The sequence below is a fragment of the Oreochromis aureus genome, linkage group 23, assembly GCF_013358895.1.
Source record: "Oreochromis aureus strain Israel breed Guangdong linkage group 23, ZZ_aureus, whole genome shotgun sequence".
NCBI lineage: Eukaryota > Metazoa > Chordata > Actinopteri > Cichliformes > Cichlidae > Oreochromis > Oreochromis aureus.
The window spans coordinates 15,575,551-15,589,883 of NC_052963.1; the positions used below are offsets into that span (position 1 = coordinate 15,575,551).

A 14,333-nucleotide genomic window follows, 5' to 3' on the forward strand; every position below is an offset into this window, starting at 1 on the left:
AATAAAAATTGACAATCTGACTGCATTCAGAACTTTGCATAGCATTGGCTTTGTGGCAGGACATGGTTCGTGGTGTGGCTGCGGGGGAGGCTGACACACCTGAGCTCGATCAGCTCATCACGCCTCCCGTATATTAAATGTGCCGGGACCTGAGGTTGTTGTTGTTGTTGTGTATGTGTGGCTGGCAGCTAAAAAGCTGCAGCCAGAGTTTCAGGAGATACAAGCAACCAGAATAAAGAAAGAGTTAAAAAGTGTGAACTGTGTAGTCGGGTCCGTTTTTACTGCAACAGGCAGAAAATAACAAAAGACAATAAACAAACTATGGTCAGGGGACGGCAATAATTTACAGGATGGATGGAAACAGGCTACATAAGATCCTTTATGAAACAGAACACTGTTTGAGCTGGAAGGAAAGAGGTCATTTTCACTTTGGCATGCCTTATTTGATTTCTATTTTTAGATATCAGTGGCAAGCACTTCTTGCCTTACTGTAGACCGAAACTGGCAGTTATCCACTTCTACTCATCAAACAACTTGCTGAATGTAAAATAAACACAGAAGCAAGTCAGGCAGGATTTCTCTCTTTCACATGACCACCACTGTTTAAGCCTACTGTGGTGCATGCATGGAGAGTTAGGCAAAAAAGAATCACTCCTGCTGATGTTCCATTGAGCAAAAGGAAAAATAAAAGTTCATGTCTAAAATGTGCAAAGCCTCTTAAACTAAAACAGTGTATTACAGTGTAACCTTAAAATAAAAAAAAAATAAAAGACTAAAAGAAAGCAACAGTCTGAAAACTGAAACATAGCATTTAAACAGAAATATACGTAATATTCCACCTACTTTACCCGTTGTCTTTAAAAAGAAAGCAAACTTCTTCTTCCATCTAGTTTCCAATTTTCACACAGTATTGTATTTAGTAAATGATTAATGCTCAGCACATACACAAAGAGGTTTATAGTTTTTCAACATATTACATGTCAAAAATGGTTTCTAATTCACTTACTCACACACACTCACACACCAATCATATGTAATTCATGTTTCTGCAGATATTACAGTACTGCATTGCAATCAGGTAAGGAATTATGTAAGTAAAAAGTAAGATTAACTTAAATTAAACATTTTATGGAGAAAAGTGTAAAAACAGAAGAGAAGACTAATTTGAATGAAGTGATAATTGTGGCAGTGAAACTAAAAGAGTTAGGCTGTGTTCACCTACATGGCATGAGTTGTAGTTGGACACACCTCAAATACTCAGACTGTAAATTAAAACAGGAAACCTCTTTGAACTAAACAAACCTGTAACACCATTTTAGTTTTCTCACACTTCTTCAGTTCAGCTGAAACCATCTAAGAACAATGAAAACACTGATGATACTCTTTCTCCTCTGTTACATTGCATCTGCAGGTAAGATCATGATCCACAATAACTACAAATATTATAAATAAAATAAATATTATAATCTTGACAAGGCTATTCTTAGTATATGGCTGAAATGTATCAGGTTAAAAAAGACTAAAAACTGAACAACAATAAAATATATACTGCTAACTTTAACTTAAATTCAAAATAAAAAATCTTGGTTGTTTTCAGTGACAGCTAAACAAACAGTTGAAGAAATTCTGCCTTTCCCATAGTGAAACACTCAATGAGGTTTATCTCATGATATCTTTTGGAGGTCTAAACTTCCCAGGTTATGGAGTAATGGGAGATGTTGAAAACTAAAATCAATCCAGGTCAGGCAAATGTTAATGAAATGAAAAGTTGAAAAAAATGAGATCAGAAGAAAGTCAAAAAATATAAATATTATAAACCAAAGCTATTCCATAAGTATTTTGCAATCCTTCTTTGTGTCTGTTAGAACAAATGATGACCTGTCAGATTCTGTGCTTTTAGGTAAGCTCTTTTAGTCTAAACCTTATTTCATCAGAATAAGCATATAAAACCCATTCCTTGGAATCGTTAACCTAATTGTCTGTCGATTCCGCTTATTGGTTACACCTTGCGCTTGTGCTATAATCAGCTGATTTCGGTTCATATGGCAGAGAAGGAATGTAGTGGAGTGGTCTATAGCAGGAATATGGATAGTATTTTAATTTTTACGAAAGGACGAGGGTGTGATGGTGAATTGGAAACTGCATCCAGGACAGAGACAATCCGACTGTACTGCTAACATAACTTTGGCACTTTGAAAGCACGTGCACAAAGACCATAGTAATGTAACAGTGAGGTCAAAGGGTATTATTTAAATGTTGCAACAATGCCACGTAAGGGAATTTCACCCCTAGGAAAATATTCTGCTCAAGCCAGGCAATGTTGCAAGCCAACAGTTCAGTGAGCTATCTTAGGTGATTCACTGGGAGCAAATTGTGTAGGCAGCCATTTGTAAATGTTTCTGATACTTGATTGAAAACGCTTTACTGGCAATGACAGCCTGAAATCTTGAACTCAAGGACATCAAGAGATGCTGGGTTTCCTCTTTTTTAATGCCAGGCAGGCCTTTACTGCAGCAGCTTTCAGCTGCTTTTTGTTTGTTGGCCTTTTTGCCTGAAGTTTAGTCTTCAACAAGTGAAGTGCAGTTCTTGATTGGGTTAAGATCAGGTGACTGACTTGGTCATTCAAGAATATTCCACTTCTTTTCCCATAAACCTCTGGTGTTTTTTGTCTGTATGTTTTGGGTCATTGTCCATCTGTATTATGAAACACGGCCCAATTAATCTGACTGCTCCCAAACATACCCATGAACCCTGGGTCCCTAGACCCATGGATGGTAAAACACAATCAAACCATAATTGAGGAAGGCAAAGGGGTACTGCTTGAGACTCAAAACTCAGATGTTGCCACACGCAACAAAATTAACAATGGAGAGAGAGAGGGGGGAGAGAAACAGAGCAGGGAGCATAACCTGCTGGTCTACGCTAACACAGAGCTAGCCAAGAACCCATAATGATGTTAAAGCTGGGTAAGTGCCGACCTCAGGCTAGCAGCCAGACCCTGATCTTCAACAGGTAACAAAGGCAGTGATGAGGCTTGCATTCGTCCTTTCTACCCATTCATATTCATAAAGTAGAATCACTGTGGCGATCACTTTAAATTCTCTTTGTGCTAGTTTTCATCTTTACTTTGTGTTCATACCTAAATACTAAGAGAAAGCTTGCATATGTATCCTCATTAGGATTGGGATTTGTGTTGGTATGTGGGACTGTAGCCTCAGGTTTACATTGTCTCATAATTACCATTTAACAATGTGTTTCAATTGATATTAGGGAGAAATGTGACAGTAATGTAACAAGTAGTATAATGAATTACTTTCTCCTGGGAGCAATTAAGTAGTGTACTACAAGTGTTTGTGTAATATGCATAATAATTATCAACCCCAACACTGATGACAACAAAGAGAGGAAATATCTACTGTACAACTGCACAAACATTTGACCCTCAGCATACAATTAATTGGCATGAATGTAATATGTTTGATATCCTGATTAGAGATGATGTTGACTCTTGCAGCAGATCCAATAAGAACCAAATGAAAATGAATGACTTTTGTATTTGGTTGACCTCTTGGTCACATGTCACATTATCAAAATCTAAATAAAATTAAGATTTTCTTCTGTCAGGTTTCATAATTTATCACACTCCTGCTGTAGTATCTTATCACTTTTACTCCTTCTTATATGAACATAATTAAAGAACTGGATATAGTTCTGTTATTTTTACATTTTATTTACTTAATCACTAACATTATAAACATTTCATGTCCCACAGTAAGACACACAATGAAGTACTTCATCACTGGATCATCTGGAGTTCCAAATATCTCAGAGCTTGTGGGTGCTGGATTGGTTGATGACATTCCGATGTGTTACTGTGACGGCAGCAACAAAGTATTAGAACCAAGACAAGACTGGGTGAAAAACATGTTAAAGAACAACTCTGAGCTGCTGGAGTGGCACACTGAACAGTGCTTTAAGTATCTGCCAGATTTCTTCAGAGCCTTGATTATCAGACTAAAGCAGCAGTTCAACCAAACTGGAGGTCCAGTAGTATTTCCTTATATACGTTGTTTCAGATGATTAGTAATCATGGAGCAGGAGTGCCATTAAAAAATCTCCATTCCTAATTTCATAGTTTTTTGCATATTTTTCAAAGTACATATTTCAAATCATCAAACAAATTTTAATATTGGACAAAGATAACCTGAGTAAATACAAAATGGCTCTCAGTGTTGGATGACTTATTGTTTCAGTGTACTCAGGTTTTCTATACTGGTTTTCTTTGAGTGACTTCTTTACTTCAGTAGAACACAAGCTGATCAACTGAATATCAATTTCTGTCTTTAACATGAATATTCTACATCTTAGTCTTCCATCTACAAAAATAGCCTTTTCCGTTTGAAAATTATAAATCAACAGTTTTTCTGCTTTTTAGATTTTCCAAATATCTATCAGATGACTGTTTGTCTCCTGTCTGTGATTTTTTTTCTTTTAATCTTGAATAATCACATACTTGCAACTTAATCACAACCTTTAAATGCAGCGGTTTTCCTGTTAGCTTCAATTACTCATTATGTAATAAAAACCTGAGAGTTTATCTTACTTGACTCACAAGTAAATGATCAGCCCTGGAGAAAAGCAGTGTCTCACACAAAATACTGTATTACATATAAGATACTGCAAAATACGATTCATTGCAATTTCTGTTTTCTTTCTCTCTTTGTTCAGGTGTCCATGTTATACAGAGGATAGAAAGCTGTGACTGGGATGAAGACACAGGAGAGGTGACTGGCTTGATACAGTATGGTTACAATGGAGAAGGCTTTCTTGAATTTGATCTGAAGACACTGTCATGGATCGCACTGAAACCTGAGGCTGACCTCATCAAACAGAGGTGGGATGCTGACAAAGATTCAAACAAAGACAATGAAATCTTCCTCACTGAGAAGTGTCCAGAGGGGTTGAAGATGTATCTGGACTATGGGAAAAGCTATCTACAGAGAAAAGGTAGAATCACATGAGCTCATGCAGTTGCTGCTGTGCAGCTACAAAAATTTAGTAATGAATGCAGTTTAACATTTTCAATAACATGTTCAGGCACAGGTAATATCACATATCACACACACACACACACACACACACACACACACACACACACACACACACACACACACACACACACACACACACTGCACCGGAACAAGGTTGTTGTCTATAATCCCCCCCCCCAAAAAAAACAACAACCCAAAAACAAAACTAAAATGTGTTTTGGTGTGATTACACTACAAAGTGTGTAAACGTACTTTAAAAATATTCATTTTTGCTGTGCATCGCTTACTTATAGAGAAAAGGAACAAAAGCCTTATATGTGATTAGTGCATCTTTTTGTCTCTACAGTGTGGTATGTGTTTTTATACTTCTTTCAGGCAACAATACGGAAAATATTAAATGTAACAGTTCTTTCAACTCTTCTTAACTACTTATTAATGCAAATATTTAAACATGGCAACAACTAAGTGCATTTAGGCAAGTGGCCATGGTCAAGATGACCTACTAAGGTTCAAACGGCGCATCAGAATTGGGAAGGAAGGTGAATTTAGGTTATTGGTGGGCAGATGGGCAGGTCTGAGTATTTCAGACACAGCCGATCTATTTATAATTGATAATCAGAGCAAAATTCTTCATGAGAGAGAAAGGTGGGCTTAAATGAAAGCTGATAAGAACTAACAACCCCCCCCCAAAAAACTCCCCCCTATACTTCTGTTGTCTCCATACCTCATTCCCATCTTCCCAGTTCGTCCCTCAGTGTTTCTACTCCAGAAAACTCCCTCCTCTCCAGTCAGCTGCCATGCGACAGGTTTCTATGACAGAGCCATATTGAGCTGGAGGAAAGATGGAAAACAGCTTCAAGAAGGCATGGATAATGGAGAGATCCTTCCTAACAATGATGGGACCTTCCAGATGAGTGTTAATCTGAATGTTTCATCAGTCAGACCTGAAGACTGGAATAGATATGACTGTGTGTTTCAGGTGTCAGATGTGGATCAAAAAATTGTCAACAAACTGGATAAAACATTGATCAGAACCAACTGGGGGAAAAAACACAGTAAAGGTGAGAAAAACTAATTTGGTTAATTTGGGTTAATGATACTGTGGATTATCTGTGGACTTTATTTTTTTATTTACTTGAACCCCAAGAAGAACAGCTGTGGGAGAGATCCCAAACAGCATTTTTTTAATGCCTCTATAAATTAATAATAATTATGTCTTTCTGGTATCAAATATGCGAGCTGCTACTGAAGTTAATATAGTTAAGATTATTCTGTCTTTAAATTTCAGATTCACTTGTTTAGACTATGTTGATTTTTTGTTATTTCTATTTCTATTCCATTGTTCTTCAGTTAATAGTGTTAGTCCCCTTTCGTTTCTACCCGTTCCTTGTCTCGTCTCTGTGTGTGCTATGTCTAGTTTATTGGTTAATGTCAAGGTCATAGTCCATAGTTCCTGTGTTTGTATTTACTTTCCCTGTTTTATTTTGGGATATTGTGTTCCTGGTTTGTTGTCTTGATTTTTGCTTCCTTTTCTTATTAGTTAAATTCATTTTAGTTGTTAGTTGGTTTTTTTTTTTTCCCCATGTGTCTCCACTTCTCCTAATCACCCTCCAATGTATATATTCTTCTCAGTCTACCTTGTCCTTAGTCTGAGCATACTGTTCAGTTTCCAGTTCTCTAGAGCCAGTATGGTCCCTGGGCTTTGTCCCCTAGTGTCATTGGTCCCTAGTGAGTTTTAGTAGTTTGCACTTGTTTTTGATTTAGTTCTGTTTTGCCACTTTTTTTCTTTTTTTTTAACATCTGCTCAAAAAAAGGCTTGCCTTTTGTTAAACCTTGCACTGAAGCCTGAGGCTGAACTCATCAAACTTATATCTTGGGTCCTCATGCACCAGGTCCTCACATGGTTGTTATTATTATTATTATTATTATTATTATTATGGGCTTATAATTGTGGAGCTATTATTGAGTATATATAACAGTGTTTCAGGTCTATATCAGAGCTCCTTCAAAGGCGTTAAAATTAATAGTAATACTATGCAAGTATTGTATAGTGCTCTGTTTTAGTTACAGTCAAGCCCGTAATTCTTCATACCCCTGGCAAATTTTGACTTAAAGTTACTTTTACTTAACCAGCAAGTTATTTTTTTGACCGGATATGATACAAGTGTCTCCCAAAAGATAATAAGACGATGTACAAGAGGCATCATTGTGGAAAAAAAATTCTCAGCTTTTATTTACATTTGAGCAAAAAGTGTCATGTCCAGATTTATTCATCCCCTTCACAAACTGTCACAGTCTCTGGAAAAATCCGAAGTTCTATACCATTCCAAATAGTCCAAGCTGTTCTAAAGCATCCTAATTACCCTGATTAACTGGGAACATCTGTTTTAATCAACTCAACAGGTGAAAAACAGCAGCTCTCTGCAGCTGGTTTGTGGACAGTCATGGCTAAGACAAAGGAGCTCAGTGAGGACAAAAGTGACATCTGTGCTGGCCAGGAGGATAGTGAGAGAGGTGAAAAAGAATCCAAGGTTCACCACCAAGGCCATCCTGGTGAATCTGGGCTCTCAAGGCAGACAATCCAATGGACACTGCACACTGCTGGGTTCCACGGATGCAGACCAAGGAGGATGCCACTTCTTCAGATAAGGCACACAAAAGCTCACTTGGCCTTTGCCAATGCTCATCTCGACAAAGAAGAAGACTTCTGGTCTTCTGTGTTATGGTTAGACGAAACAAAAATGGAATTGTTTGGTCACAATGATGTTCATTCATTTGGCGTAAAAAACGAGAAGCCTTCAACCCAAAGAACACCATCCCCACTGTCAAACATGGTGGTGGGAACCTAATGGTTTGGGGGTGTTATTCAGCCAATGAACCAATAAACGGCACCATGAAAAAAAGAGCAATACATGAAGATTCTCAACGACAACATCAGGCAGTTTGCAGAGAAACGTGGCCTTGGGCACCAGTGGACATTTCAGCATGACAATGACCCAAAACACACACCAAAAGTGGTGAAGAAATGGTTAGCAGACAACAACATTAACATTTTGGAGTGGCCCAGCCAGAGTCCTGACTTGAATCCAATTGAGAATCTGTGGAGGGAGCTAAAGATCAGGGTGATGGCAAGAAGACCCACCAACCTGAAAGATTTGGGGCTCATTGCTAAAAATAAATGGACAAAAATGCCTGTGGAGACATGCAAAAAGCCGGTCTGCAATTATAGGAAGTGTTTGATTGCTGTAATAGCCAATAAAGGGTTTTCTATTGATTGTTGAGAAGGGTATGAATAATTTTGGACATGACACTTTTTGCTCAAATGTAAATAAAAGGGGAGATTTTTTTTTTTTTCTCCACAATGATGCCTCTTGTACATCGTCTTATTATCTTTTGGGAGACACCTGTGTCATTTCTGGTCCAAAAAAAACTTGCTGGTTAAATAAAAGTAACTTTAAGTCAAAATTTGCCAGAGGTATGAATAATTATGGGCTTGACTGTATATACTGCCAAATCACATGAATGGTTGCCTTAAGCACTTTATATTATAAGGCAAAGACCCTACAATCATAGAGAGAAACCCCCAACAATCAGATGAGCTCCTGGAGCACTTTGTAAAAGTAGGAAGGAAAAACTTGTTCCTGTTAACAGGAAGAAACATGCTCACGGAGGGGCAGCCATCTGCTGCAGCTGGTTGGGGTTGAGGAGAGGGAGATTGGACAAAAGACACACTGTGAAAGAGAGCCAGAGGGAACCACACAGACGAACCAGGAATGCACACCGGAAAACACAGGGCTTAAATACACACAGGGCAATTAGGGAATGGGAGACGGGAGGGAGACACAGCTGGGATTAATTGGACATAACGAGACAAGGGGAAGCGAAACTAGAAACACTGACAAGAGACACGGGCCTTCAAAATAAAACAGGAAACACACCGACTGAACTCTACACATGCAAACTAAACACAGACTGGGGCGACAGAACACAGGAATGTGAAACGTGGAACAGGAGAGTACAAAGGACCCAAAACACTAGGGATAATCATAAAAAACAACCCAAAATAAACAAAACCACAGAAGATTAGTAAACTTAAACATAAACACGGAGTCCACAGACTCCGGACCATGACAAATACCTTATTAAATGCAGAGAGGTGTAACAATACAGTAGGTGAAAAAAGGTCAGTGAAGAAGAAACAGTGCATCATAGGAATCCCCCAGCAGCGTAGACCTATTGTAGTGTAACTAATGGATGATTCAGGGCAACTTGAGTCACCCCTAACTATAAGCTTTGTGAAAAAGGAAAGTTTTAAGCCTAATCTTAAAGCTAGAGAAGGTATCTGTCTCCTGAATCCAAATTGGAAGCTGGTTCCACAGAAGAGGGGCCTGAAAGCTGAAGGCTTTGTAATCCATTTCACATCACCAGTATGTGATTTAAAGATTAACAAGATGGATACTATAGGATGGATGGATATACTTCTATTCTAACCTGCTTCATCTGCACATTTTATCTTTTTTGTTTTTTCAGAGGTCATCCCCATAATTCTTGTTGTTCTTGTTCTTGTTGTCATCATTGCTGCTGTTGGATTTGCTGTTTACAAAAAGAAAAAAGGTAAGATATTCAACTGAGCTGAGCTCTAATAAAGACTGCAAAACTGAAGCCATCTGCCATTCTTTAATTATTTGTTTGTATCTTTTATTTCAGAAACACAAAATGTGCATCGTAAGTAAGCATTTTTTTTTTTTTGGCTTTTTTACTGTGATGTGTGGATTTAACATTGATTTTAACTGATATTGTATTGAAGAAGCTTTTTGTATATATATTAGGTGGTCCAAGATCTGAGGACTAACTTTGTGTTTTGGACTTTACAGCTCATGGCAACAACTCTGAACTTTCTGTGAGCCTGAATCAAAACAACATGGACAAGTATCAAAAGTAGTATACAGATAACTATACCAACTATACCAACCAACTTAAACCAACCAACTTAAACAACTTAAGAAGAATGATTGCTCTTAAAATCCTTAACTGGTATTTTTCTTACCAGCATATGATCATTCAGTTGTTATGGCAGAAGACAAGCCTGAACCTGCTCTTATTCAGTAACTGCTAAAAAGTGTCTTAACTGTAGCTTTCATGTAGGTTTTAAGAACTTAAATAGGTCATATCATCATTTCTCAGTACTAATAATGTCTTACTAGTTTTCAGTCTGGGCTTTAGATTTCACAGAGACACAGCGCTGCTAAAGGTTTTCAGCACTATCGATTAACAGTATCCATGCTCCTGCATCATCTAGAAACGTAGATCTATACTCCTTATAATGTTGATTGTACCTGTCAGATATGCTGCCACTGCTTTCAGATAGAACATACTATATCTCTTAAAATTACAGTCTCTCTTCAGTTCATCAATTACAGATACCTTGATAATCTTTTTGATCAACTTATAATAGTGTCAAGTGTACTGTCTCAAAATCCTTTAAATATTTATACTGATACGTCAGATGTTTTAATCAATGGAAAAAAAAATTCTTCGTTGAGTCAGATCATGTCTCACCTGTCTCAAATCTTTAAATGCACAGCTTTAGCTTAGCACTTAAAAAATAAATAAATCAGTTTTTAATAAATCTTTTTTTTCATCATCTGTCTTTGATTTCTTTAGTTTTTTATGAAATATTATTGACAAGAATTAAGGGAAATGCTTTCTAAATAAAGAAAATTATATAAAAATATTGGGATTTTTCATATTTCATGCTTTAGCTGGGGAACCTTATTAAAAATGTGGATCTGAAAACCAAAAAATGTCTATCATGCCTACTAGGTTTAAAACAGCGGACCCTGAACTTGCTTGGTAATGCTGCAATAGGCAAAAAAGGGACATTTATATAAATTTACAAACAGAGTTATTTTAGCTTTAAGTTTACATGAAGCCTCTTGTAATTTTACAGTCTTTAAATATTAAGTAACAATAACTAGTAACTATTGAACAATCTACTGATAATTTATGACTACATCACCTGTAAAAAGGGTTTTTGTGTATTCCAAGTCAATGGATTCATCTTTTATACCTTTTAGAAAATATTTAGAAAATGTTATTGTAATTACAATAAACTGTTAATTACAGATCTTATCACGTATATACTAAATAACATGTATACTGAAAGAGTTAATAAAGCACTGGCTTTACTTTGTGTAATGATAACATATGCTGTAATACAACATTACTACACTTCATTTTGCTATATTTGTCCTTAAAAACATAAAAAAAAAACTGCTTCTGTAAGACCACTTTCTCATTTTATATCATTTTTCACTTTCTTGAAACTCCACTGTGATTGAATGATATAAATTAGAGAATGATGAGATTTTATTATATAATGACAACGCTTTCACACTTATTTCCTTTGCCAAAATATTTAATTCTGCTATCAAATAGAACACAACAGAAAACTTTCTCTGTTCAAATAGCATTTTATGAGCCATAAAAACAAAACAGAATTAAAATGAAAAACATCTACCATTTAAACCAAGGGTAGACTAAATTTAGAGTTAATTTACAGGGTAAGTTTACCTGGTTTTGCAGACAGCTAATGATGTTTTGACACTTGTAGATGGCACAGCTATTCAGATAACATTCACTGTGACACAGAATCAAACAATTGCCCACCTAAAAGGAAAAGTGTCTGAAGACCAGCGTTCTCTTCAACTGTTAGCATAAGATGATACAAACACTCTATTCAGGTTGCACAGGTGTACTTGCTCTGCCAGGATTGTAAATTCATAGGTACAGTTGCAAGGATATTTTCTGTGTCTCCATGGACAGTCCCAAGAGTGTTGTAGAGAGACCAGGAGATAAGCTATCACATGAAACAGACAAAAACAAATAAATAAAAAATGAAACATAAAAATAAAAATCAGTCACTAAATGTGGTATTAACAGTAGCGTAAGTATTTTTTTTATATATATATCACAACTAAAAGCAGGCTGGCAGTTTGCATGCTTTTTTGGGAGTGGAGGGTGACTGGCTTGAAGAAGGCAGGCAGAAAGATGATTGAACTAGACTAATGATATCAACAATGAGCTCAACAGTGTGGGGAAGTGGAAGTGAAGAAAAACAGACTAGGCAGCAAACATCCAGGAAGCAGATAGATGTGATTAAGGATCTTATTTGCTGAACTTACACATAAGCTTAATTTGTCAGAACAAAACAAAAACTCTTGATACTTAACCTGGCAAACTTTATTTTCCAAACTGTTAAAAAATACAGTTTAAAACAGTGCTTATGTTGGTGACACAGTGTAACTCAGTTTAACACAGTAAGTCAAACTGTGCCAATAACAATAGCACCCCTGGTCTTTTGGGCTCTGCCCTCCAAACAGTTAAAAATCAGTTGATTCAAACAAGCAGGATTCAGCTATGAGTGCAAAGAGCTACCTGTGAGAACTACCTGGTGCAACGTGTGCAAAGCAGATGCTCTTGTATGTGCAATGGCTTCATTTAGTTTAACTTAACATTCACCTCCTAGTTTAAGTTTAAGTGTGGGTTTTTTTTTGTAGGGTCTTAGGTCATTGCAAGTAATGAAAATTGAAGAAAGTCATAATTTTATGTCAGTCCATACAGTTATAATTATTCATAACAGATTTATAATTAATAACAATATGATTATGAAAATATGATGATGAAATAGAATTATGATAATGTGTTTGAAATATATATTAGGAATTAAATGCATGGAACAATAATTCATAATGGTGTGCTGTTGTCATTTTAAGCAAAAAAAGCTTTTTGACAAGTGTTGTGTGTGTGTGTGTGTGTGTGTGTGTGTGTGTGTGTGTGTGTGTGTGTGTGTGTTACATGATAATAAATAGGTTATTCCTTATTGAATGGGTGCTTTTGTGACAACAGAGGGCAGTGGCAATGGGGGGAGCCAGAGGCTGCATATCCCAGTGGAAGTCTTTTTGAATTTTCTTTTGTATTTGTTGAATCCGGAAAAAGAAAATCACATTCAGAGTGAAATTTATCTCCAGCTCTGTGTGAGCCAACTGTCTCAGAGCAAGAATCTGGAGAGACTGGTGGAGCTTCACAGCGCAGCCACTTTGGACCAAATGACAAGAGCCATCACTGACGGTTTGAACCGCAACCTGTAGCTCTTCCTTGAACATCAATAAAGTAATTTCAAAATGAGGCATGATTATTCAAGACATTTCTGAGACAGGATGTTTCTCATTTTAGATATACTGTATAAATGCAGGAAAGCAGTCCTACAGAAATGCAGCTTCAAGATCCAGATCTAAAGTGACAAAATTCTCCACATTGTTACTGGAGATCTATGTAATGCCACCCAGAGTAATATCTCGTTAGACACCATGTTTCTAGCTTCTAAGATTTCTAAGCCAAGTTCAGTAAACAAAGTTTTATGTGACATTCTTGTAGTTTAATAATTTGGTGTGTGTGTCATCTGAACACAGCATAAAACATTCTCAGTATGTTGTAAAACACAGGTGAATTCATAAATAAATGATCAAACAGCAGCTTCTAACAAGACTTTGCAGTAGTTGCAGATCAGACATGCACAGACTTCAGGAGGTCAAATGTCTAGAAGTGGCCCTCTTCTGACATTGCTAGTTTTGCACTTTAAAGAAAAATGTGAATGTGATTTGTTTTGCTCAGATATTCAGATAAAGGTTTACATACGATACAGATATTTACTGTCAACATTAATTTCAAACAATCTTTGTAATTTTAGAAAACAAATTTTTTTAGTCTCCTCTAGTAAACAAATATAAAATAAGATAAGCCAACATTGAAGTGTTGGTGGCACAGGCAAAGTTTGAACAGAGTCTAACTGTTAAGACTCTGTATGTGAATAATTTCTTCAAATTCAGCATTACGTAATAAAATACACAACCAAGAGTGTCAAGGCTGCCAGGGCGAGCCGTGTGGTGTTGGAGGGAGAAAGGACCCAAAATACAGGCAGTAGACTGATGATACGTTTATGTACAAGTAGTGGAGTAACAGAACAGGCAGTGAGGTATGACAAATGACTGAAAAAACCTAGACCTGAAAAACGCAGACGAACCGGCAACAAGCAGGAGAACACACAGGGCTTAAATACACACAGCAGTAATCAGAGGATGAGAGACAGGAGGGCAACACACCTGGGAGAAATCTGAGCTGACGGAACAGGGGAAACGTAAACTGAACACACTCACATGAGACGGAGACCTTCAGAATAAAACAGGAAACTCAGACACAAAACCAGACAAGACACTGAACTAA

The 14,333-nt window shown here is 36.9% G+C and overlaps 1 protein-coding gene across 2 annotated transcripts; it reads left to right on the forward strand.

Annotated features, from left to right (window-relative positions):
- Window positions 1-1,294: 1,294 nt before the first annotated feature.
- Window positions 1,295-11,244, forward strand: LOC116324812 (major histocompatibility complex class I-related gene protein-like). Of its 2 annotated transcripts, XM_039606427.1 has the most exons (7): window positions 1,295-1,411; window positions 3,773-4,042; window positions 4,729-5,007; window positions 5,795-6,112; window positions 9,582-9,665; window positions 9,759-9,776; window positions 9,926-11,244. In XM_039606427.1, exons 1-7 carry the CDS (start codon window positions 1,363-1,365, stop codon window positions 9,991-9,993), a joined length of 1,086 nt encoding a protein of 361 aa, XP_039462361.1. In that variant the 5' UTR covers window positions 1,295-1,362; the 3' UTR covers window positions 9,994-11,244. The 2 variants fall into 2 exon arrangements, with proteins under 2 accessions (XP_039462361.1, XP_031601425.2); XM_031745565.2 differs by lacking the exons at window positions 9,582-9,665; window positions 9,759-9,776; window positions 9,926-11,244 and adding an exon at window positions 7,455-8,148.
- The last annotated feature ends 3,089 nt before the right edge of the window (window positions 11,245-14,333 follow it).